Source organism: Prinia subflava, chromosome 2, assembly GCF_021018805.1.
Source record: "Prinia subflava isolate CZ2003 ecotype Zambia chromosome 2, Cam_Psub_1.2, whole genome shotgun sequence".
In the NCBI taxonomy this organism is placed as follows: domain Eukaryota; kingdom Metazoa; phylum Chordata; class Aves; order Passeriformes; family Cisticolidae; genus Prinia; species Prinia subflava.
The window spans coordinates 86281769-86306469 of NC_086248.1; the positions used below are offsets into that span (position 1 = coordinate 86281769).

At 42.8% G+C, this 24701-nt stretch overlaps 1 protein-coding gene and 2 long non-coding RNA genes across 3 annotated transcripts in view; 2 read left to right on the forward strand and 1 right to left on the reverse strand.

Annotated features, from left to right (window-relative positions):
• Positions 1-6746: 6746 nt before the first annotated feature.
• Positions 6747-11418, reverse strand: LOC134547195 (uncharacterized). Its single transcript, XR_010079413.1, has 2 exons — positions 11281-11418; positions 6747-10544 (listed from the first exon to the last, which is right to left on the reverse strand). It is a non-coding gene; the product is annotated as an uncharacterized LOC134547195 (long non-coding RNA).
• The window catches only part of KCNK5 (potassium two pore domain channel subfamily K member 5), a 33523-nt gene continuing 19436 nt past the window's right edge, over positions 10615-24701 (forward strand). The window contains exon 1 of the mRNA XM_063390862.1: positions 10615-11440. Within this exon, the coding sequence (XP_063246932.1) occupies positions 11255-11440 (186 nt within the window). The 5' untranslated portion in view covers positions 10615-11254. The remainder of the gene's footprint in view (positions 11441-24701) is intronic.
• Positions 11449-22952, forward strand: LOC134547196 (uncharacterized). The gene is made up of 3 exons (XR_010079414.1): positions 11449-11880; positions 14046-14118; positions 16087-22952. It is a non-coding gene; the product is annotated as an uncharacterized LOC134547196 (long non-coding RNA).

Consider the following 24701-nt stretch of genomic DNA (forward strand, 5'->3'; position numbering starts at 1 on the left):
TCTAATCAAGCACGCACAAAGTAATCTTTCAGCAATAAGATACAAGACACAGCATTTTTAAGCCTTGGGCTGATTTAGTACGAAGAAACTGAAGCCTGACAGGTTATGGCCATTTGGCAAGCCAATTAACATCCAAAACCTACATAGTTCACTGGATGGAATTTCTCTGTTTTTAAAAGGAAGTCAGCCCTGTTCAGTATCTCTGCAGTAATGAAGGCAGTGGCACGATTCATTGGTAATGCCATGAGAGGTCCTGCTGAGCCTGAGGCAGTTTGAGTGAGATTCCCTCTGCTGCCACTTCCAGTAGCATCCTCTGCACCCATCCCTGCAGCAGCACCATCCTCTGCACCCATCCCTGCAGCAGCACCATCTTCCTGTGCCCATCCCTGCAGCAGCACCATCCTCCTGTGCCCATCCCTGCAGCAGCACCATCCTCCTGTGCCCATCCCTGCAGCAGCACCATCCTCCTGTGCCCATCCCTGCAGCAGCACCATCCTCCTGTGCCCATCCCTGCAGCAGCACCATCCTCCTGTGCCCATCCCTGCCAGCAGCACTCCCCAAGGAAGGAGCCATTGCCAGCACTGTGGCTGCGGAGAGGAAGCTCTGCAGCCTGGGGCTGGAGCAGGTGGAGGAGAACCTGCAGGGGCCAGCATTCAAGGCAACCTTGCTGAGCAGCAGGCACCTGCCAGCAGTGGCATGCCCTGTGCATCTCCTCCGTGCGTGATCCGACATGCCCAGTGTCGGGGCAGGCTTGGAAGCTGAGATGTGGGCACGCATTCCCAAGCGATGATTCCCTCTGACCTCCTCCCCTCTCACGTGGTGCAATCGCTCCAGTGCCGCTGTTCCAGGCTTTTGACAGTTCAGAGGTCTGCAAAGGGCTGAGCCAGACTTGTTTTGTATTGCGGCTGAAATACTTCTGGGACAATGGCTCAAAGAAGACCTGTCTGTCTGCAAGAGCTGGGGGATTTTAGAGGTGTGGAGGGCTTCTATCCATCTCCTACATAAATGGAATTTCTGAAAGAGTAATTGGGCTGGAAAATCTCTTTTCCAATCAGAGGCTTGTTGCTTTTTACTTGTCTTATTCCAAGACACTATTTTTAAGCAACTATTTGGTTCAGCAAGTGCATTTGGGAGCCTTCCTCACAGCCCCTGTGCTCAGCTGAGCCCTTTCACAGCACAGCAATGCCCTGTGCCAGGCACTGTCTATGACACAACGCTCTATTAATGAGGCAGACACTCAAGCAGAAATATTTCTGAATAGAAACTGCACTGTCTAAGCATGAACAATGTCTGGAGATGGGCCACTCAAACAGGACAGAGTCGTGGTGTAAAACCTTTCACTTTCCCCCATATTAGTTGCAGCGTTTATTCTTTGTCTTTATAGTTCAGTAGGCAGAAGGGCTGCAGTGGTCCTTTCCAGAATGAGAAGAAGAAAAAACAATACCCTCACTCTTCCCAAATAATCTTTCATTGTCTTTAATCAAAAAATTGCCTATGTGCAGAAATGTAACAAGATTTACCTCTCACTTGGAGCCAACCTGAGCATTAAGCAGAAGTCAGATGTTGCAGAAACCACGTGCTGGCCCTGTATACAGGGTTGAAATTCACTCAGTATTGTGCTATGCACAGTCCTTCAGGGAGAAAGTCAGTACAAGGAACAAAGAATATACAGTATTACTGTTGTTAGCCTATATATGTATCTGATTCCACTGTCTTCCCTGTTGGCCCAGCAAGTGTTGATATCACAACAGAGGCAGCTTATCCAGCTAGAAAACAAGCTGGCTGCAGGACTAGCCATAGAGAAGATACTGGGAGAAGAACCAAGGTGTGAAAAACTGCCAGAGCTCAACGGGAATAAGTTATGTGCCTAAAACTGCCCCCCCAGAACAACAAAAAATCTTTCCAGTTTGGAGGATTTTCTATAATAGAGGACTTCATAGCTCAGCTTTGTGAATGTGACTGTTTCAGCTGAGGGCTTTGCGTGTCACAGGTAGCCCATGTTGGCTTCAGTGGTTTTTTACAGGTGCCTAAAAGAGGATTTGTGAGTCCTGATATATTGCCTTCCATATGTGAGACAATTCTTAGTGTTACAGAAAGATACAACTTTTTGTGCCGAGCATTCCAGTTCTCGTGTAACCTCTCACAATCAGTTTAACCTACCTTACCAACACGGAACTGACATAGTTTTAAGAAATGAAAATGTACTTGGAGCAGGCAAAGTTCCACTGACTTTCTAACTCTATGGCTGTGTAATATCTGTCTTTCTGTGGTGCTGAGTTTAAAAGTTGGATCAGGTGTGCTGGAATCTCTTCTTCTACCCAGTCTGTTTAAAAGCAGGCATAAATGGTGTAAAGAGACTGACCAAAAAAGGCAGAGAACTGGATATGCAGCTTTGAAATCAGTTCAGGAGAATATCAGAGTCATTTTTTCCATTGTTATTTGAACGCACTCATTACTGCACAGTACAGTGTATTCTTTGGAAAAGGAGTGCATATGGGGGAACAGATTGGACAGTGTTACAGTCTAAAGTTATTTGCTATTCACTCTGCAAGGTACAACTGAAAACATAATTCACTGCAGGCACTAAACTGAAAGGTGCGTATTGCTCGTGTGTGCATTGGCAAGCTGTCAAGGTGCTGCTGTGAGCTCCTCCCTACTCCTGCTCCTTGGTCCTGAAGTGGGTATACTCAACTGTCCTAAAAAGCCTATGCTGAACTGCAAAGGTCACATATGAAAAGGCCATGAGGTTATTTGATCTGCCTCCTTTGCAGTGCTAGATATCATCTTTTATATTATTCAAGGCCTTCTTACTTTTCCTTTCTTTCTCTCTCTTCACTACTGTTTGAAGATATCCAATCCTACTATCTACATAGGACTGAATTCAAGTTTTATTCTAAACCACAATCAGTGTAAACTCTATTAGATTTCTAATATGGAAAACTGCCAGACTCAGAGGAATTCTGCACATAGTGGAGACCATAAGGAAAGATTCAGATTTGAATTGGATCTTAAAACTTGCAATCTCTGTTCAAAAACAGATGAGTTTGCATCAAGGTTAAATGGAGAAAAACAGTTTAGTTTAGTCACCCCAGACAGGAAAGCCAACCTTTTTCTGGAAAATAAAAATGATAGCTGGAGTATGTGTTGCTGGAGTATCAGTGTGGCCCTGTTGCCCACAATATGGCCAGCAAAGGCGTCCCACTGCAGCCAGCCTGCACAACTCTTCCTGTAGGCTCCATCTCCCCCTTTCTTCCAGTGCCCAGCTTACGGCATTAGCAGCTTTCCCACGGTTTCTTGCCAGTGAGGCACCACAGCAGCTTCTCCTGCTGTTCTGTACAAATGACAGATACCAAAAGCTCCTCTCTTCTTTACCTATGAACCCCAGCAATGTCCTCACCACACTGCTCTGTTAACAGCTGTCAGATTTCCACACATCATCACGATAATAGGTATTCTAATTGTAATCTTCCCATGTTTACCAAGCAGCATGCCCTACAAGCAGTCCAGGTATAAAGAGAGGCAGAGGAATTTAATCTCTCTAAATGTCATACAAGGCATTTGTACACTCTGGTAGCTGCAAAATAACTCAGTTCCCTCTGCTGAGAATAGATATTTGTTAGTTAAGGTATAATTGTGTAATTAGGGCTTTTCTCAGCATTAGAAGGAAATTTGGGAGGCATGTCTTCAGCTGACACATGCAGGATTAATGATCTTGTCCAAAGTGCTTGTAAAAGACTAGTGTTGAGGCAAGCCCAGAACTAAATGAGGCCGCCTTTATTAAGTAAGGCTGCTGTATTTGGACTAGGCAGCACAGCAGAAGAAAGACTTCTCCAACAGCTCATTTATTTATCTGGCTTAGACACTACTTATTTGTCATGTTTTAATGGCTCTGTGTCGATTATCAGTTCCTTTAGTCAAAATGGAAGTTGCATTGTCATTTGTTTACAATAGACACACATTGAAAAAACATACAACACAGTTAATGTCAACTGGCAGGTTCTGCCCATGTCTGTCTAGTGAAAGCAGCACAGTTTCTTCAACCCAGCTATGGAAAATGATGTTTTTTGGTAGGGCAGAGGCAGATGTTGTGTGATCTGTTGTAGACCTAGTGAAAAACACTTTCAGCAAGGCAGCCCAAGCTGGTCCATGTGCATGTGACACGGCAGCAGTAATGCAAGATTGTAAGCTCCAGACTACTTTTAGACTTATCTTGGAAAAGGGGGAGTGAAGGGTGGGGGAGTGTAGTTTCTGCAGGACACATTTCTGCATTCAGATATGGGCTGCAGTAATCAAATCTCTCTTAGGAAAATTAAAGGCTTCAGGCTTCTTGGTATATTGCCAGGGCAACCTTTACTTGGACAAAATGCTGCTGCACCTCCTTCCCCTGTGAAAATTTCATCACAAAAGATGATGATGCAAATTGCTTTATAGGATCACAGACACACCTTTATTAACTCTGATTGTCACTGAATTGCAAAAGATTGGGGGAGAGAGTAGGGAGTAGTGAAGCAAGGGTAGAATATGAAGCAGACCTGAGACGCAGGCTCCCCAGCCCGGAGTCTTTATTGTTACAAGTACCCACAGTCAGTGACAGTTCATGGCTGCTGAGCTGAATGAGCATTTGCAGATTGGTCCTACTATTTACATACACTTCTTTGTTCCAAAGAAATCTTGCAAAAAAGCCCGTGCAGGGAAAGAACTGAATTTTCTGTCTTGACTGAACCAATGCCATCTGCAGAGTTCACCCATCTGCTTATTGACTTGATCTTATAAATTAAATGAACTAGCCCATTTAGTTTTTATTTCCTCCTCCCTTTTTCGCCTCTCTCTGGCAAAAGAAATAACTAATATTCGAAGGAAATAGAGTTGTGAAACCTCTAACAGGCTGCTAACCATTAGTTTCTATAACCCATGCTGGCAATGCAGTATTCTCTGGGGATGTTTAGCCTCAGATGGTTCTCTTGAATGAACAAAAAAAGCTTGGGATGTTCACCTCTGTTTGGATGCCCTTAGAGAGCACCACAGCCCTTTATCTTGATGGGGTCAGTGTTCCCTCCCCCATATTCTTCTCTCTCTCTTTCCCAATTGCTTCAGAGATTTTTGCAGATGCACAGGTATAATTAGGAGTTGTCTATTCTTATACTCTGTGCCTTCCCTCAACTCTGCTTCCCGTCAGGCCTCCCCCACACCTCATTGTTGGCACCATTGTGAGCCTGACCTGAGTTACCAGGATTTTCCCATGAGCTCCCAAAGGAGAGCAGCAACACGGGCAGTTTGAGTGTGCTTCCATTCACTCACTGCTTCTTCACCTTCCCTGAACTGTGTTCCAGTTGTGAGACAGAATGATGAACAGAGCGCTGCTGAGGCGCTACACAACAGGGGGAAGATATCCAGCATCTGACTTGCTTTTCCACCTCAGTCATGGGTTATCTTGCAGTTGACTCTGACCATGCACACACACATCCTTACAAAGTCACTGAGAGCCAAGAGCATGGTGTTCACCATGAGACCTGGAAGTTAGGACTTGCAGGCAGCTTCTACACTTAGAGCAATGACAACAGTCCTGCTGTTGACCAAAGCACCAGACCAGGTAGACTTTTATCTGATGCTCTAACCCAGTCACTTTTGTGCCAAGTTACCTCCCAAGAGTCATATCTGTGAGTCACCTGGATTTGCTTGCTACTTTTACATTGAGTTTTGGCATGTGGGAGGCACCACTGGAAGGCAGTAACACTGAAATCCAAGTTCCTCCAGACTCTCTTAACACCTCTCTTGATGATGGTCTAGGAGAGTACAAAGCATAAGTTAAAAGCCACTAACAGCTTTGCAAGCCCTTCACTTGCAGGACAGCTGTGGGTGTTAGTGCTCAGCCTTTGCTGGTCTCCTTTCCCAATACCACAAGTGACAGAGGAGGGAACACAAAGAACCATGTGACAGGCTAAGGGGCTGTGGAGGTTGACTATGCCAGGAACTCTTGTCTTCTTCCAAAACTCCTTTAAACACATAGCACACAGGCACATGCATAGAGACCGCACGGGCCATGACCCTTCTTTCATTCCAGGACACCAAGCACAAAAGCAACTCATGTCCTTTCCATAGGAAACAAAAATCTTAAAAATCCATACTCCTTTAACTGCATGTAGCCAACTTTCTCACTTACTCAGTCAATATTTTCTTTCCCTAAATAAGACCCAATCTAACCTCACAGGCTGTTGCTGCAGGGTTTGGAACAGGAGAACAGATGATAAAAATATGATCCTTTCAATGTTTTTTTGGTGTATAGCTGTCTTCATTTGTTATCCACGAGTCTCAATTCACCCAAGAGGGGAAAAAAAAGCCATCAACCTTCCCTCTGCTTTCTCACTGCCAAAATTAATGGGCTGACTTTTTTCTGTAAAGGGAAGAGTTAGGTGGGAACAGCTCTTCCGGCATGTTGACTAACAAAACGTGAGTGCTACACACCGTGCATGGAAGGGAGCCCAGTTTGGATTTGGGAGCTGCCCAGTCACATACAAGGCCCTTCATTGCACAACCTGGCACACAGACACGCAGCTGTGCAACCCAGCTGGGAGACAGACGGGGGAGGCTCAGCTCACAGCTCCTTGAATTCCCCCTGTAATCCAGCACTGTCACATTCAGGCAGTAACACTGGGGAAGGTATGCACTGCATGACACCAGATTGATAAAAATTAAACTGGCGTGGGGAACAAGTCTCAGGACGATGTGCAAACATTCATCCATATTACTACACACAAATAAAATTTAATTCCTTCCTAATGACACAAAAGTAAGACTTGACAGTGATGTTTTATGTAACAAAATAACAGATTGTTGCATATTCACTGACTCTGTTACCATGGTGCTCAGCTATCCTTGAGCATATTATCTAGAAGAGTAATGTCCTCTGGGTATCATGGTGGTAAACGCCAGTCCAGGACTGACATTGTACGAGTCGGTCTTTTTTTGTAGAGCTGTATTCTGAAATGCTTAGATCACTGACATGAATGTCAGCATGAAGGACTGCCATAAAGCTTCTGGCACTACCAGTGAGGTCATGGTGGAACAGAAAGAGAAGGCCAGAGTATTTCTTTTTAAAATATTTTGAAGGAAAAATATTTCATCATCCAGTGACTGCTACGGATGGCCAAGGAACAAAGCAGTCAAGGAAACAGATGCAGAAAAATGTTGAAATACTTAGGCTTCTTCCTGATGAAGACATTTCTCTCAAGCACTGCAGGTACCTCAGAGAAAAACAGATGATCCAAATGCATATTTTTCCTTGAACATATTACAGCCATTCCACACAGGTATTGTACTCATCACCAGTTATTCATTAAGCAGCATGACTAACATCTGTCATGTGGTGTTTGTTCACTCATTATCTGTCCATGGGTGAAGAAGTCTGTTGCAGTGGTATGCAGGTTGTTTTGGTAAAGGTTTTTATTATTTTTATTATTTTTATTATGCTTAACTATGTGTTACTGTACATTCAGAGCATAAAATGTGCTTTTCCAGATACTTAAGCCAAAAGGTATGAACAATCCCAGGGAGAATTTTTGAACTTTCCACAAACGCCTCACATAAAATTCTGCATCATCTGCAGACCATCCTCACCCCCTCTGTGTGCACTGGACTGAATCAAAGAAGCAAAACTGCTCACGATAGTCATGACAGTGCACCGCTCAGCTTAAATATGGCTGCATGCATAACACTTGAAGGCAATGTTGGAGGTGTCTAAATCTCAGCAGTTAAGAAAAATGAAAGATGCAGAGTTGACAGGCATTGGGAACAGTCATCAACCAGCCAAACACAGACTTCTAAGTGAAAAATGGCAGAGGCTTGAAGAGAGTTCATATTCGGTATAACACGCAGTCTTTGCCACTATATAACAGGCTTCTTTTGCCCAAATAATGTGTTTTACTTGCTCCATCTAAACATTTTCTGACATTTATTCATTCATTCCAGGCTGTCCTAGGAAACATCTGTACAGCAAATGTGTCTTAGACATACAGCTTGGATGAAAGAGATTTCCTTTTGGACTGGACAGCCTGAAATAGCGTCCTATGCAAATAACACAAATGATTGATACTTGTGATATTGCTCACCACAGTGCTTTCTGCTGTTTGTCCCTTGATTTTTAATGAGATTTAAAGGCCTGTGAGTGAATAACCCCAGCCTTTTGATTAACTTAGCTAGCATGAAAAGCTTTGGGGCCTATGTGGCAGGTGCTGTGGGTTGACAATAGGGGTACTGTTTAACAAAGAGGAGAAAAGGGCCATGAATAAAAGGATATGGGATCTTTTCTGAGGTCAGGAGAAGCATATTAGATCAGGAGGTGCAAAGAGAGGCCAGCTACACAAAACATTCCTTCTTGCCACACTACTAGGACAGCAGCATGAAAGTATACCCTGTAACTTGTTCTGCAAAAGACAATGGAATCAAAGTGAAATATCTAAGTGCTTGAAGTTTGCTGATACTCAGTGGATCACCTCTAGTTGCAGGAATAGTTGGTTACAGTTCCTTGGGGAATAAACTATTCTTCTGGATGTTGCTCCTTACCAGGGTCACCTCTTTTAAACCCAGAGAAACACAAGGAGACAGTCTAACAAGTGCAATAGCATTTCAACACAGGGAAAAATGGTATGTGATTTACAGGTTTGTTTTTAAAACCGACTGACTCAGTCAAGAGAGTACTAATTATGCAATCAGTGATTGGGAGTTTAGAGTGGAAAGTAGAAATGTTGAATCAAAATCACAAACAAACTTTCTGTAAAATGCCTAAAAGTTTTTGCTCATTTTGTGCTCTGTAACTGCAGTGGGTTGAGGGTCATTGGTGTCATTCCTTTCGCCTTTAAAATACTGTTTCAGCGTATAAATGGGCCTTTAGAGACTTAAACCCAGATGGAGGAGAGTACAGTTTCAAAATTTAATCAAATACCTTCCAGTTACAAAGCGCAGATGTTCAGGGTCAGGAACACACAAGTGCAGCATTGCTGTAACGTGTCAGGCTACTGCTGCTGCTGTCGGAATAACCTAACCACTTGCAGGTGACTCAGAAGAAGGTGCAAGAGCACCAAAAGGAAAATTATATAATAATTTGCCTACTGAAAGTTCTTCAATACTTTCAGTCACTTGCCATGGGTACTTATATAAAATTTTTAACTTTACTTTTAAATCAGCGAGTGAGACAATGACAGAGGCTCACATTATTAAATTATTTGGCCAATGGCTTTTCAATTTTTGCAAAGGTCTTGGGCCAAGTGATAACACCTGGGAATAATTTTCATGTGGTAGTTGTGCATCATGAAATTCTTTTCCTTTTAATTAAAAGGAAATTGCAGCTTTTAAACTTTGTGAAGCATTCCCCATTTTTGCCTTAATGAAAAAGATTAGTATAGTTTCTTTATGACACTTTAAAAATGTTTATTATGATGCTTTTTTCTTGCTATTTCCTCCAGTATATATATATATATATTTAACTACTGCAGTTTGAAAATCCTTTTTTCTTTTGAATGTTTCCTTTAAATGACTGGGAAATCCCATGCAAGGACTGATCACTTCATGTGCTTGTGGATTTTGTGGTTTCTCCAGTCTTGCTTTTAAGCTGCTAGGAACCTCTTGCAGATGTATTTTTATTGAGCACTATATACATTAGTAGGAAGGACTGCTTAAGGGCCATGTGATTTCCTGGGGGCAATCTCAAACGAGCATCCATTGGGCATGATTCAAAGTTTTATACAGGTATCTCCATATACCTTCTAACCAATGCATGTTCCTTTTTGTTTTCTCATACTCTCTTGCACACTTCTCATTTTCTACCTCTCTCCTTTGTCTTTCCCATTCTCCTTCATTCCTCCTCTTCCCATTTCAATTATGTCTGCACAGGCTTATCTTAGCCTTTTAGTTTGTGTACTCCAACTGAGTACCTATAACCCCAAAACTCTTAAGTGTTGATGCAGTTGATATGAACTGCTCTACTTCTTGAGTGTTTACTTCCTGTTGTGGGGGCTGGAGAAGACAAGAAGACACCCCCAACAAAAATAATGTTTGTAAGATGAACCTTGTCCACACCAGAAGCACTTTGCCAGTGTGATTAACACATCAATATATCTCTCCCTGACCCATGTAACCCCATTTCCACCCCATCCAAACACGGAGGGGCGAGGGCTTGTGCACAGCTGTAAGCGGCTCCTGGGGAAAGCTTCACAAACAGAGTGAGTTCAGGAGGGCTTCAGCCTGGAAGATGTTTGGAGCATCTTATGGAAAATCACTAGCCGGTGTCTCTCTCTTCCTCCCAAACCCACGAACAGCAATACACAGCGATATTTATTGAAGGCACCAAAGGCATGAAAGAAATGGGAGATGCAGTTTCTGCTCCTAATGATCTGTAATGCCCACGTGTGGACGTCTCAGGGAAGGGGTGAATTCTGCGGACCGACACCTTCTTTTCTCCTCAGAGCTCCTGCTCACCTTCCCCCCAAGCTTCCACGCATCCAGGAGAGCCATAGACCTCCCGGCCTCGAAAACGAGGAATTCCGCTGAACCTGCCGGCATGAGCAAAAGTAAAACAAAGTAAAAGACCACAAGTAAAATAAAATTGACCGACTCTACCCCGACTTAGGGGAAAACACGGAGAGGAAGGCACGGGCGGCTGCGGGCGCAGGGACCAGCCGCGCTCAGGGGGCAGCGGCCGGGGCCGGGCTGCCCTCCCGGCCCCGCACCGGCCCCCGGCAAGCAGGGCGGCAAGAACGGAGGTCGCGGCCCCGCTCCCCTTCCCCCGGGCGGCCCCTCGGGGGCGGGCGATGCCCACGGCCGGACCCCCGGCCGCCCTCCCGCCCCCGGGGACCGCCCGTCCCCGGCCGGGCCCGGGCCGGGTCCCGGCGCGCCCCGCCGGCCTCTCCCCGGCGGCAGCGCCGCATGCGCGGGCGGGGGGGAAGAGAGGAAGCGGGAGAGCACCAGATTCAAATCGCTGCTTTGGAGGGAGGGGAGAGAACTGGGGGAAGGAGACAGCCCGCGGGGAGTGGAGCGGTGCGGAGGAGGGAGGAGGAGAGAGTGGGAGGGGAGTGTGGAAGGGGAGTGTGGAAGACTCCAAGGGAACGCGGCAGAAGCCGGGAGAGGCGGCACGGCGGACGGCCGGGGTAGGCAGGGGTGTCAGGGGAAGGACAGGGCGCTTTGGGCACCCACGGCCGCAGCGCGGGGCACCCGGCCCGGCTCGCCCGCCCGCCCGCCGCGCTCCTCGCCTGCCGCCGGCACCATGGTGGACAGGGGCCCATTGCTGACCTCGGCCATCATCTTCTACCTGTCCATCGGGGCGGCGATCTTCGAGGTGCTGGAGGAGCCCCACTGGCGCTCGGCTACCGACAACTATAAGCGGCAGAAGACGGAGCTGCTCAAGCAGTTCCCTTGCCTGGGCCAAGAGGGGCTGGACAGGATCCTGCAGGTACAGTGGGCGCCGCCGGGGCGGGGGCCGGGGCTGGGGCCGGGGGTGCCGGCAGCAGCAGCAGCAGCAGCAGCAGCAGCAGGTGCTGCCGGGCGCCCCGGAGCCGAAAACCCCGCGCCCGTGGGCGGGCGGGCTGAGGAACCAGCCGGGACCCGGCACAGCCCGAGCGTGTCTGTGCCTTCACAAAGCCCGGTGCCGAAAAGCCGTCCCTCGAGCGGGAGCGTAGGGAAACCTCTTAATCGTTCCTAACTACTTAATGACAGAGCCTTTAAATGGGTCCGCGTTGCCGTCTCGTTCCCTGTGGGTGCTGCGGGAGCTGGGGGTTGATTCCAGCGTTGGCTGGCCGGCGCGGAGGTGCCGCCCGGAGCGCGCTCCCGCCCGCTGCTCAACCCTGCGCCCGTGAATGCGGCTCTTGTTCGAGCGCCCTGCCTCAAAGGATGGTGTGTTAAGAGGAAGGGGAGGTGAAGCCAGGTGTCTCGATCCTCTTGTGTTTGGTCTGATTTTCTTCCCTTTCTCTCTTTTTATTCCTTCCCTTAGTAAATGCTGGAGAGGTGCACGGGGGTCCCGGAGGTCAGTCGGGGTAACTGGGGGAAAGGGTGCACGGCTTGCACGGAGGGATGCTCCCAACTCTTGCGCTCTTATACTCCAGGACACTGACTTTTTTCCAAGCCATAAGGAATTGATAATCGTCCTGTCTCGCTCATCTGGCAGAATGCCTCTTCAAAACTAATTATTATTAGAAGTAATCGATAGCTTGTATTAAATCCGAGAGCAACATAAACTTAGTGCCTTGTGGATGTAGAATCCGTTAAAATGTCGTGGTAAGCAATAGTGAACTACGAAACACAGGCTGCCCAGATATGTGGGGCTCCAGTGGTGAGAATGAACCATTTGGGACTTTTATTTCAGAAATGTTTATAGCGAGTAGATTCTCTGTTCATTATGTTTTGGATATTTTAAAACTTACTTTATTTTCAAAGTCACTAGAAGTCTATTAAAGTGCTCAAATACAGAAGAATGGCAAAGTGGCTCAGTTTTCTTGGTGTAATCGATACTGTGCAAGCTTAGAAGAGTATAGGTTCTTTATCCTAAAAGTTTATGGTTTAAGTTCCCTTTCTTCAGTTGGTGGCTTCCTTCTGTGTGCTTCAGATAGCAGAGCTTTCTGGTGGCAGTGTCCTTATTGTTACAATCTTAGTGCTTTTTTAAGTGTCTTTGTGGTGTTTAGTGGAACAGGTGGATGCAGGCTTGAAACTATAAAGAGATGTTGGAAAATGAAAGACATGCTGTGTGTTGTATGTTTTTGCTGTTCTGGAGTCTAATGAAATCTTATTCAAGATTATATCCCAAACCTGTTTTAATGTCCTCAAGAAAAAAAACATTGTTTGGATTGGGAAGTGCTTGGCATGCTTAATTTGCTGCAGACATAATGCAGAGTCTCCATTCTGCCTCAATGTGGGATGAAAATTATGTTGGTATGAGGGAATCAGGTGGTTTTATGTTCGTTTTCTCCCATGATGCATATCACAATAAATCCTGAAGCGGCAGGAAGTTGGGGCTTTTTTAGTTTTGGGGTTTTTTTTCTTAAAATACAAGATGACTGAAAAAAACCGTGGAGGGCTTTCCCTCTTCAATGCATTAGCCCCTGGTGATAGTCCCATACATGGTTTGAGGTTTCCCTCTGCACTTCTTCCAGTCATATCCGACTTTCCATGTTCAGTCTTGCTGGTCTGATGATCCCACATAGATATTCTGTTGTCATCTTAAGCCCAGGTTAGCTCAAATGTAAATGCCTTTCTTTCACTTTCATTGGTAACTGCAAACTTTACTGCCACTTTCTTTCAGACTTGTAGTTTTGTGCTTGTTCATATTCTTCTATGTAAGAAGTGATGGGAAAGAGGGGAGTGTGTCACATCTGACAGAGAACAATGGCAGGGTGAAATCTAACCTAGTTGAAGCTAACTGTGATGGGGGAGATCATGTAAGGACATCAGGATTCTGTCCTGAGTAAGCTGTAAAGTATATTAGAAATACTCTTTGTAGTTGTCCTTTCTCAGCCACTCAGTGCTGCTTCTGTTGGGTTCTGCCAAACCTTTAAAGCATTGCTTAGCATCTCTTTCACAAATCTTGATCATCCTCTTCTCTTGGTAAACTTCCAAATTTATTTTCTTGTAATAAATCCAGAATGTTATTGATTTGAAAAATGGGCTTTTAACACCTCCCCACCAATCCTCATCCCCACTTTTGTCTTGTTCCTCTGAGCCTCTTCCTCTAGCTTCTTCCATGGACTCCCTAAACGTGTTCTTGGGATTTTGCGTGGCTTAACTCATTTCTCTGCTGTTGTCTCTTTTTAAAAAAGATGTTTTTATCTTGAAGCCTTTTCTTTCACTCTGGTTTTGGTCCCCATTGATAGTCATGTGACTTTACAGAGCCGCGCTGAGCTTTGCTTTACTTCTCTGATGTTCTATTTAAGACCCCCATTCAAAACATACTGGATAAAGTTCTTCAGCAAATATCACCAACTGTAGGATTTTAAATGGGTGTTGGTAAAATGAAAGGATGCCAGAAAATGTTCAAGTTGAACTAACAATACCAATTTTGTTTCCAGAAGCAGCCTGAAAGGTGACAAGGACTGACTTATTCAGAGACCGGTCTCTCTGCTGCCCTTGTTCCCCACCCAGGTTAGCTAATGTGTTCCTTTGAGCCTAATGCTAGCTGTACGTGCAATGGAAACTGTGTGGAATGACTACAAAGCTAGATCTGTAGCTTGAAAAAGCTTGAAAAGACAACTAGGTTATCAGCACAGATTCTCAGCTCACGTACAGACCAGTATCCCTGTACCAACAGTTCAACTGGTTATTAAGTGGGCTGTGCTTGGTTAAGTACTGTCTAAAGTTTATTTTAAAGTAGTAGAAATTTCACAATGCATTACAGTAGAAATACACCGCAATAAATGTTTATTGAAATCTGTTTAACATACTTGCGGAAATTTACGAGCTGAGTATTGTAGGATATGCTAAAAAGAAAGCCTTTTTCCTCCATCCTGAGAAATGCCTAAAAATAAACTTGCTTAAAAGCAACTTTTAAGAGTCTCTCACGTGAATAATCCACTTGCTTTTGATTGTTGCAAGTACCATACAGTTATTATCATAACTGTAAGAGGTGAAGAAAGTACTTAAACACTTCTTGGAATAATGCTACGTGGACCCTCATTTTAAAGGTGACTCACCCTGGGCAGTGTATAGGCTGGTTTCTGCCTGTCCATGTTCTTCTGGGTAAAGCTGAATGCTCAAATGTAAATGTGGCTGAGAAACCACATATTCAAGCCTCCAAACACCCTTAACCACAACTGTGTATTGACACAAGGAACTGTGTAATCTCCCATCTCTATGTAGAATTACTTTGGAAGAGAAATGTCTCATAACTCTTTGGAATATATGCAGGAATTAACATTGTTAGTATTAATGTCACTATACCATATTTATCATCATTGTGGAATCTTAAAAGTAGTGTAACAGCTTTGTCTGTTGATACAAGTCTATGGCTTCTCATTGCCACTTGTTTCAGTGGCCCTAACTCTTTAGGAAGGGCAGCAAACCAGGGATCCAGTGATGACACCCTCTATCTACCCTGCTGAAGAAGGGGGTTTGGAAGACTGAACCAAATATAAGGTGATTCAGTCATTTCCCTCTTTTCCAGTTCCTTACTTTTACTCTTTATTGCTCCCTCGTGGTTGTGAAACATCAGCTTAATGATAAAGGAGCTATTCATGCAAGGAGGTGCCCTCTTGACCCTCGTGTCTATTCACACGAGCAAAGGTTTGCCTGCCCTGGGCCGCGTCTTATTTACCGGGAAATCTTTTACTTGCCCACCAGAGTCATTGAAAAATTCTGTGCCTCCCATTGATAAACATCAGGGCTAGTGAAAAGAGAGGGAATCATTTGCAGATGAGTGAAAATGGTTACTTTCAAAACAGCAATAAAATGAAAAGAGAAACCTGTTGGCTGTGTTTAGGAGCAGCAGACAAACATACTGAGTATGAGAACAAATAGTTGACGTCTTCATTTGAAAAGCATACAAGACTGTAAACAGGCCTGAGATATAACTTCAGAAACCTAAATGTTTAGACTTAAAGACCAGTGCTGTGAACAAGCACTTTAGAAGGCTTTTAAGGATAGCTGCAGGAATATACATGGCACATATGTATGTGCCATGTATCCTTTGTGCTAAAGGAAGTGCCAGTTAAGTGGATTAATAGTAATTTTTCCCCTGTTTTTTAAGGTGTCTTCACTTTTTACAAGTAGCTACAGGTGCATTTCCAGGATTTTGACTTGTGTTTGAAGATGGTGAAGCTTGCTTCTAGATTTGAATATTCTTGGAATTTATGTTAAATTGTCAACATTTAAGAATATTCTCCAATTCTGAATATTGTTTCCCATGTTGTTTTACTTTCAAGCCGCTCAAGATTTAAATCTGTGTGCAATACTTTTGAGAGAGTCTGCAAATTAGTTTTCTTAAAAACTTGAATTAGGTTTTCAAGACTTTGTTTGTCATTTAACAGAGATGATGGCTTTTGCTTAGGCTTTGTAGAGTGATTTTGTTTTCAGTGTTAATAAGGGCATCTTTTTCATAATATTTTCCCTTTTTAGGGCTCTTCAGGAGATGCATAAATGAGATTCGAGACTTACTTGGGTTTGTTTGTTTGCTCTTTACCTTCCTGATCTCTTCCATTGAAGATATTGGAGGTGGGGTGGATAAATAGGGGACTGAATTACCTGGAATGCCAGTTGATTTGTCTCTTTCAAGGCTAAGCCTTTTTCAGAGGCCGAACAAAGTAAAGATGGGCATCTTTCAGACAAGGACAAGTGACTGCCAATGAAACAAAGTTGTTAACTACTTCTAATATCTTTCATATAAAAACTTGACAGTGTAAATTAAGGCTTATACTTGTGAAATAGGTATTCCTAGATTTTTATTTTTTTATATCTTTAATTATGCATCCTCTAAATTCAGCAGGTATAAATTGAGCTGAAAATGTAGGACCACTTTCCACAGCTGACTAAGATGCCTCAGACTGTGAGTTATGGATATTGCCACTACAACATTAAAAAAGAATTGAGGACAGGCAGCACAGAATCATTTAGGTTGGAAAAGGCCTGTGAGATCATAGAGTCCAACCTTTGACCAAACACCAACTCATCAAGTGGACCCTGGCACTGAGTGCCACGTTCAGTTGTTTCTTGAACGCCTCCAGGGATGGTGACTCCACCACCTTCCTGGGTAGTCCATTCCAATGCTTGACAACCCTTTCTGCAAAGAAATTCTTCCTGATGTCCAGCTGCATTGCCCCACAGCTTTTCTCTGTGTGTTTCTGTACATAAAACCAAATGTAAGCAGGCATGCTTTTCTGTTGTGTTTTCTTTTTTTTTTTTCCCCTGTTTAACCATTAAATTGTTTGAACTTTCTTGGACCATAGTTAAACAAAGCTGATAGTGCATACACTGCAACTCTGCTGATGGAGCAATAGCAATCGATCAGAAGCTATAATTTTTCCTGCTATGAACTTAATCCTTGAGTGTTCCTAGTATGCACTCATTCTGTTACCTTAGAACTAAATGTTTGTGTTACCTTACATTTTACCTTCTGCTACTAGGTGTGTTTTTGGCAAGCTCTGCCCTAGAGACCATGGCATGCAAGTAGTTTTGCAAGTTATCAACAGCTTGTTCTGTGCTTTGGTTCATACTGTTTATATGGTTTTTGCAAGATACCTTCTGTAGCCAGTGAAGATACAGTGTACTAGTGACTTTGTACAGATTTCCTTTTTAAAAACAAGTTGTTGGTTTTGCTATTAATACTAATTAAACACAATGAATTGTTTTGCTTTTCTCTGAATGCAGTTGACTTTCAGAACCGTTGTATTCCTTGCTGGCAGTGCAAGTAGATGTCAACATAGTAATATACAACCCAGAAACAAGCTGGATTACAAATGACAATAAATAATCTGGTCAGCTGGGGAGCAAAGGAGAATGCTTTTGTACTTTGGTGCTGTGGATCTGGTGATCACAGTGCCTGTGATTTGCAGAGGTTTTATTTTGTCCTGGCCCTTGTTTGATTCTGTGCATTGAATACATGTGAAAGTGTAGTTAAATTTCTTCCTGGAGTACCTTGGAGTAATAGTCTGTCTTTAGGCTTTGTTTAGTTCACACTGAGCTCAGATCACAAACTGAGTCTGATCTGCAGTATGCAACAGAATGTAGTACGAGGACAAATGTAAGAATTGAACCCTTCAGTTAAATTAAAATCCCACTTGTGGTCACACCTGAAGCACCTGTGGGGCTACAGACATCCTCGGGAGAGAGCCACACTTTGAGGCAGATTGAACTTTTAAAATAAGCATGCAATATGTACTCTGCATTTTTGCTAGCTCTGTCTGCTGAGGGGATGCCTTGGGCTTGAAGGAGTTTTGTCTTCCTTTATTTTCTGTCTTGGTTCTGTCAGGTCCCTCATCAGCACTGCTGATTGCTAGATCTTTTCTTTAAAACACCAGGTTCTTTAGCAGGGAACTTCAGGCTGGCTGTTTGTGTTCTGTGTCCTCCCATCTTACATTATCCCGTCTTTATGTTGGAGTTTTTAGATTTTACTCAGTTACGTACTTACCAACACTTGAATTGTAGGCAGGAGAGATTGTTCCTAGGCATTTATTGCCTTAGTAGCTCTATTTACAGTCAAATCAGTAAGGAAGTTACTTTCTTTTTTTTTTTTTTTTCCCTGCATTGTGTTGTGTGAACTCGAGTGGATCAAAGACACTTGGGTGCAAAATAGCTTCTGAAATGTTTTAAAATCAAACCTTATACACTGATTTTCTCAAGAGAAAGAAATGTGAGTGATAAAAAGGAAGTAGGAAACAAATAATAGGTTGTGTTTCTTTTTCTAACTATATGCGTTTCTGTAGTGTTTCTTACGATGGACTGTTTTTTAAAATCTCTGTTGTGGGATCAATTGCTACAGATCAGCCAGTCTTTAGGACTATATTTCTGCCTTAATGAATGGGTCATTACACACAGAAGACACAGTTTGTGACTGAGCAAACTGGCAAATACTAAAATGACTTTGTTGTGTCGGCATCTTGCACATACTGTGTAAGCAGTTTCCAACTGCTGAAAAACAAAACCCAGACCTGTGTGTCTCTTTGAGGTTGCAAGAGGTGCAAAAATGTCCCAAGTTGGACCTATCACAAGTCTCTGAATTCTGATGCTTCCTAACAATAGTTAACATTCATTTGGACTGTAAATTAAGTAATAAGATTGTCAGATAATGGCAGCGAGTGAGTAATAGCAGATGGAACTTGAAAATAATTCTGCAAAGGGTTGTGAAGGTCCCGAGGTAGAAAGCATTGTCAGATGTGATACAGCATTTTTTATGGCCTGGCTAAAACACCAAATTATCAGTGATGACTTCTCTGTGTGACCTCCAAATGCTCTTATTGCCGGTCCTCTTTGCTACTCCCAGCCAAAAGGAGTAAAAAAGCTTTGGAGGAAAGTTGCTCAAGAATCATGTTTGGCCCCTCTCTAGAGAAACAGCGGGTTTTAAGTAGGTTAGTTCTGGCCTGTAATGGAAGTGAGGTTGATGAGTCTCCTCCAGGCACCAAAGAAACAGGAGAGGTGTTTGGGGCCAAGCAGCTGAACAAAGAGAAGGGATCTAATCAAGCTCACTGTGATACTGACTTCTTTCTCCCTTAGCCTCTCTTGCATTAGTTGGGCTGGAACCCGCAACCTACCACATGCTCAGCTCTTACAGTTGCTGTTAACCAGCTGCAGACTGTAATGCAAATATGTTAAAATCAAGTTAAATAGTTGATCTGTGATAACTTGCCAGTTAAGGCTTCAGGCATGTCTAAGTGGTGTGTATGTGACTGTGACTGCGAGAATGACCAGAGGGCAATCAGCATTTGCCTTGTTGGCACAAGGGTTTTTGAAGGGCACTGGAGTTTATGCTTCACTCTTTCTTATTTTTATCAGTGCACTCTGAAAATTTTTCACCTGTGTCACTATCAATTGCCTTTTTAAAATATGACTTGCCCTCTTGCAACTTTTTTTATGGCTTTTCAGGTGGAAGGCAAGGGAAGGGAGAGAGAGCAAAGTAAAATATAGGTCAAACTTGAGCATATAGACACCTTGAGAGTGCCTTGGCTTCATTTGCATGTTTTAACAATGCTTGTTCATCTCTGCTACAGTTAGACATTCGGTTGTTTGGACAGATGTCCTCCCAGCTGACTGCTTCTTGTCTACCAGAGGAGAAACACTGTCATCAAATAGTTTCACACTAGACATTGACTGGGTGCTTTCAGCTGAATTCTGTGCATCTTAGGAAAACGGTCTCACTTGAGGTGACTGCAGCTTTTCTGTGATTTTGTTGACTCCCTTAGCATCACTATGTGCACAACTTTTAAGCTTGAGGGTTCTCCACGTTGAAATGTAGGAGTGCTTCCTCTGTCTCAGCTTCTGAGAAGGTAATAGATGCTGCTGAGCACTCACAGATGTCAGTTGCAGGAAATCCGGGCTAGGAAGGAAAAGAGTAACAGAAGGCAACAACTGTGGTACTTCTGCCAGTTGATCCCTCTTGCCTTTAATACAGTAGCAAGAGGATGACAAAGTGGTTTGGCTTTCATACATCCTCAGGGACAGGGCAGTTGAGAAGTGAAGGGGCACAGAGTCTGTTGATTATCTGCCACACATCAAGGCTGTACATTACTCTTTGCCTGCAGCTTGCCTTGTGTTAGCTGTTTAGAGGAAACCTGCAAGTGTTTAGGAAATTTTGTGAATCTGAAAGTGTGCGTGGTTTGGTAGTCTTAAAGCGAAAAGATTTTTCAGTTGACTAAGCTTACTTTTTCACTTAAAATCCTTTCTACAGGATATATGCAATTTCTAGTTTACCAGTGGGGTTTGACCAGGAATTAGATGTGGTACAGGACTGAAAAGATTATTGGAGAATTTTTGAAGTAGTATCTGTTCTGATTTCTGTCAGTTAGTGGCTGGAAGCTCCCTTGCTAAGAATGCCCCTTCTGTATACTTACTAGTATAGTGCTGAAATAGTATTAAAATAGCAGAAAATTGTGTTCCAGTGCATACGTTGTGTGTATGGTTTTTAATGTTACAGAGTTTCCTGCAAAAAAAAAAAAAAAAAAAAAAAAAGGGGGTTTATATATATGCTGACACAACATTAAGAAATACTCTAATGCACAGCCAGCTCTTAGCAGCAAACTGATGGTATTGCCAGTCTAATTCACTGACCCAGCAGGAGAAATGGACTAGGCAAACCAAGCCATTACAGGTCTGAGAGTGTCTGGGTCAGACTGTTTCCTAGTCTGTTATCTCAGTTCACTGATCACGTCTTTCTAGCCTGCCACAATTCTGCCACCGCATCTCGGTATTTGGAAACATTTGTTCAGAGCAGCCTCTACTCATTCCCCAGTTCTCTTCAAAGATTCGTCTTGAGTTAATGTAGTGTTGAAGAGATGTATAGTAAGTAACATAAAAACACTTTATTTCAGGTTAAGCCCTAAATACATAATAACAGAAATCTCAAAGCTGAGAGCCTTTTTATGACAGGTTTTTTGTCCTTGTTAGACCCCTTAAGATAAGCCCATCACCTTGCTATTCATACAAAGCATCCTGTCCCTGGTGACATTGGAAGCATGCCTTGCCTTGCTTCCTCCTCCTGCTGCCTGATACAGAAATGATATAGGGAGATAGACTGGTGTGGTTGAGGTTATGTAAAGTTTTTGGTTGACCCTGGAAACCTGGTTGGTTGTTTGGCTTTACAAGGTGGCTTAGTGAAGGTACAGCCCTCAAGAGTTAATAGCCACCAGGGTGTATTTTTCTCTACAGAACAGGAGTTCTGTAGTTCAAAAGTCTACCTGATTAAAAATGTTGTTACAAGTGGTACTCTGCTCCACCCAAGTCTGATCACTTTTGGTTTTTTTATTTGATGTTGTTAGGACAAGCAAGATTTTTATTCTAGCATGTGCAAGCTCACTGAATTGTCAGACAAATAAGTTGCTTTACACGGACCTGCTTTTTTTTTTTTTTTTTTTTTTTTTTTTTAAGCACCCGTTTCCCCTTAAGACAGGTTGATAAATAGGAAATGAGGGGTGTGATGCTACTAGCATGCTTCGGCAGCATCTTCTAGCATGTCTTCAAAGAAACAAGACCTTTGAAGTTGTATTGAAGTGTGGGGATGAAATACAAAAGTGCTTGTGAAACCAGAAATCTGTGACATTTTCCTCCTACTGCCTAAGAAACTGAATAGGTATTAGAGTGTTCTAAACAAGCAGCTTTCTGTAAATTTCTTAACCTGAAGCATATTTTAATGCATGGCTCTAAATAGGAGAGAATGTAGTGTGTTACTTTATGCTTCAATTCACTCACTGAGTTGAAAATCTTATTGGGCCTCTGTAAGCAAAGCTGTCAAGCTTGGATTACTTGTGTTTTGACTTGTCCTAATTAACTATTCTTGTACACTGAGAGCATGGCAGGTTGGGGGGGAGGGGGTGGCGGGAAGCTTCATTTTAAACTCAATTTCCTCTTCTACTTCTCCTGTGTAATATCAACATTTTCTGTCCAATCCCTCTGCATCTAGCAAATTCATCTGAATAAACTGTGTTTTTATTGACAATAGGACTGTTTTGGTTTCATTTAAATCTGCTTAAATCAATTGCAACTGAACTGAAATGTATTATTTTGGAAACAGACTGCTGCATGGGTTACCATCTGTTTATGCAACCGGTACCAGCTCTGTTGCAAGAGTCTCATGCAAACACTGTCTGGTTCTAACCATGCCTCACATAGGTCACCAGCTGGTGTGAGGGCTTGATTAAACCCTTGGCTCTTCTGCTTCCACTCTCTTATCTCTGAAATGGGGACAACAGTGTGTTCCAAAGCCCTTCTAAAGGGGAGTTGGCCACATTAGTCACCATGTATGTATTCAGATAGGAAGGAAGCCTAATCTGGTATTATAGATTATTCCAATGTCTTAATTTCAGCTGATGCAACATAAAAGTTGTTGAAATACTTATTTTTTCTTTTCCCCATCCAAGGCAAAGTGTGTTGTAAGCATACTGGAACAGAAGCCCACAAAATTAAGCTATACCAGTGAAAGCTGTGACACAGTCTGATAGGTTTTATTTCTGAATGAGAATGATTGTGGGCCAGTGAAAAGCAGGGACACTCAGCATCTGCAGAACAGCTGCAGTTCTCATGCAGCAATAACCTTTAGCTAATTTGTCTTCAAAACATGTCTATGTGGAACTTGGGAAAGTGAAAAGGAAACATTTCTATTACTGCATTAATCAAAAGAGCAAGAAAATGCTGGTAAAGCACTGAATATGCTTTTCATCAAAATAGTTTATTAAGTAGTTCATAAAACTGGAATCTAGTTCTGAAATTAATAGGCGGAAAACCCATATAAACTACTAAATTCTGTTGTCATGATCTGTCAAAAACGCCAGATGCCTCTTCAAAAGTGTTGGTATTTACATCCATTGCACATAAATTGAAAGGAGACATAAAATTAAGCAACATTAGTTTGCTGAAGCATAGGATCTGCAAGTATCACACACAGGGAAGCTTGAGTGTTCAATTCTGCAATGACAGAATAGTTCCAGTTAACTTATTTGCTGAATTAAGAGTTTCACTTATTATTTAACTCTGCAGAAAGTCACAAAAAGGAAATAACCTTGTTGATCTCTTTCCATTAATATCCCACACATTGTTTGTCCTATGAATTATGACTTATAGGAAAATTAACTGTCCATGCTATACATCATACATAAGCAAGTCTTAAATGGTGTATGCTGTAAAAATATTGACATACCTCCAAGAGGGTAATTTCCCTACAGATTAGACCTTTTTTTCCAAAGGAAACAGTAACACCTATTTGTACTGCATAATAGAAGTAAGTTGTTGAAATTGCTTTTTATGGACTCTTACCACCTAAATCTCAATGACTTCATGTTTCACTCTAAAATAGAAACTACTCCAAAACGTGGGGGGTTATTGCAGAATTAATTAATTCATCACAGTACTTTACCCCTAGTTTTCTTTTTTACACAGCTGGGCCAGGAGGTCCCTAATCAAGCATGTTGTTAGCTAGTCATTATGTCAAAGAGAAATTAGCAGCAGGACAGCAGTGCTTGGTAGTGAGGGAAAGCTTTATCCATTCAACTGTAATGGTTCAATTTGCCAAAACCCCTCATAATTCACCATGTAGCATCTTACAGCTGCTTGGTTTCTGATCAGTGGTGTTAACTTCACTTTCTCGTCAAGGCTTGATTGCAGGCTTGATTTCATGGTATAGAAAGAGCAACAAATATTTCCAAACACCTAACTACTCTGTTTTTCTGTCAATTCATGTGAACAATGCTGGCTTGGCCTCAATTTGCCTTAATGAGGAAGTGTGCTTAGGTCCAACCCTGTTTGGGCTGAACATCCTTCTGTGATTTTATTCTTGAATTTTACAGCATGAAAAGTGAAGCCTCAGATTTAGGACATTCCTTTCAGTAAAGGTAGTTTGGGAAAGCAATGAGGATGCTTTCCATGAGAATGGAGAAAGGCAAAATATAGAACTCGTTGCAGACCATGAAATCAATAAGCATCATCCAAATCATGTCTGGGCGGAATACAACAAGTTTCCACAAACACTCATGTACACAATGTGAGGACTTGCTAGAAAACACATACGTGTGTTTTGACTGGAAATGTCTTATACTGCCTATTTTTAAAACACTGTTTTGTAAAATAGATGCTTATGGTGGAAAACTGCAAAGACAAATGCAACTCTTGCGTTGCTTCTTACAAAACAAAAGAACAAAATTATAGAATGGTTTGGGTTGGAAGGAGCCTTAAAGATCATCCAGTTTCAACCCCCTTCCCATGGGCAGAGACACCTTTCACTAGACCATGTTGCTCAGATTTGTGTTCTGTTTCCATTGTCAGATGGAATATTTTCATGCAAAATTTGCTTAATCCAAAGAGGACAGCTCTTGTGTTATGTCTGTAGCTGTAGACGTAACAGCCATCTGTAAACCTTCAGCAGAATAGCACTTGGTACAAATAAGGAGTGCAAATTATCATTATAAAATCAGTAATCTTGACTTGTACTTCTTTTCAATGTGGCCTTAAGACAAAACCTTCACAAAGTCAGTAGGGAAATGCATCCACTTTGTAGAACCGCTAGTATATTCAGTAAAGGAAATTAAATGTATTCT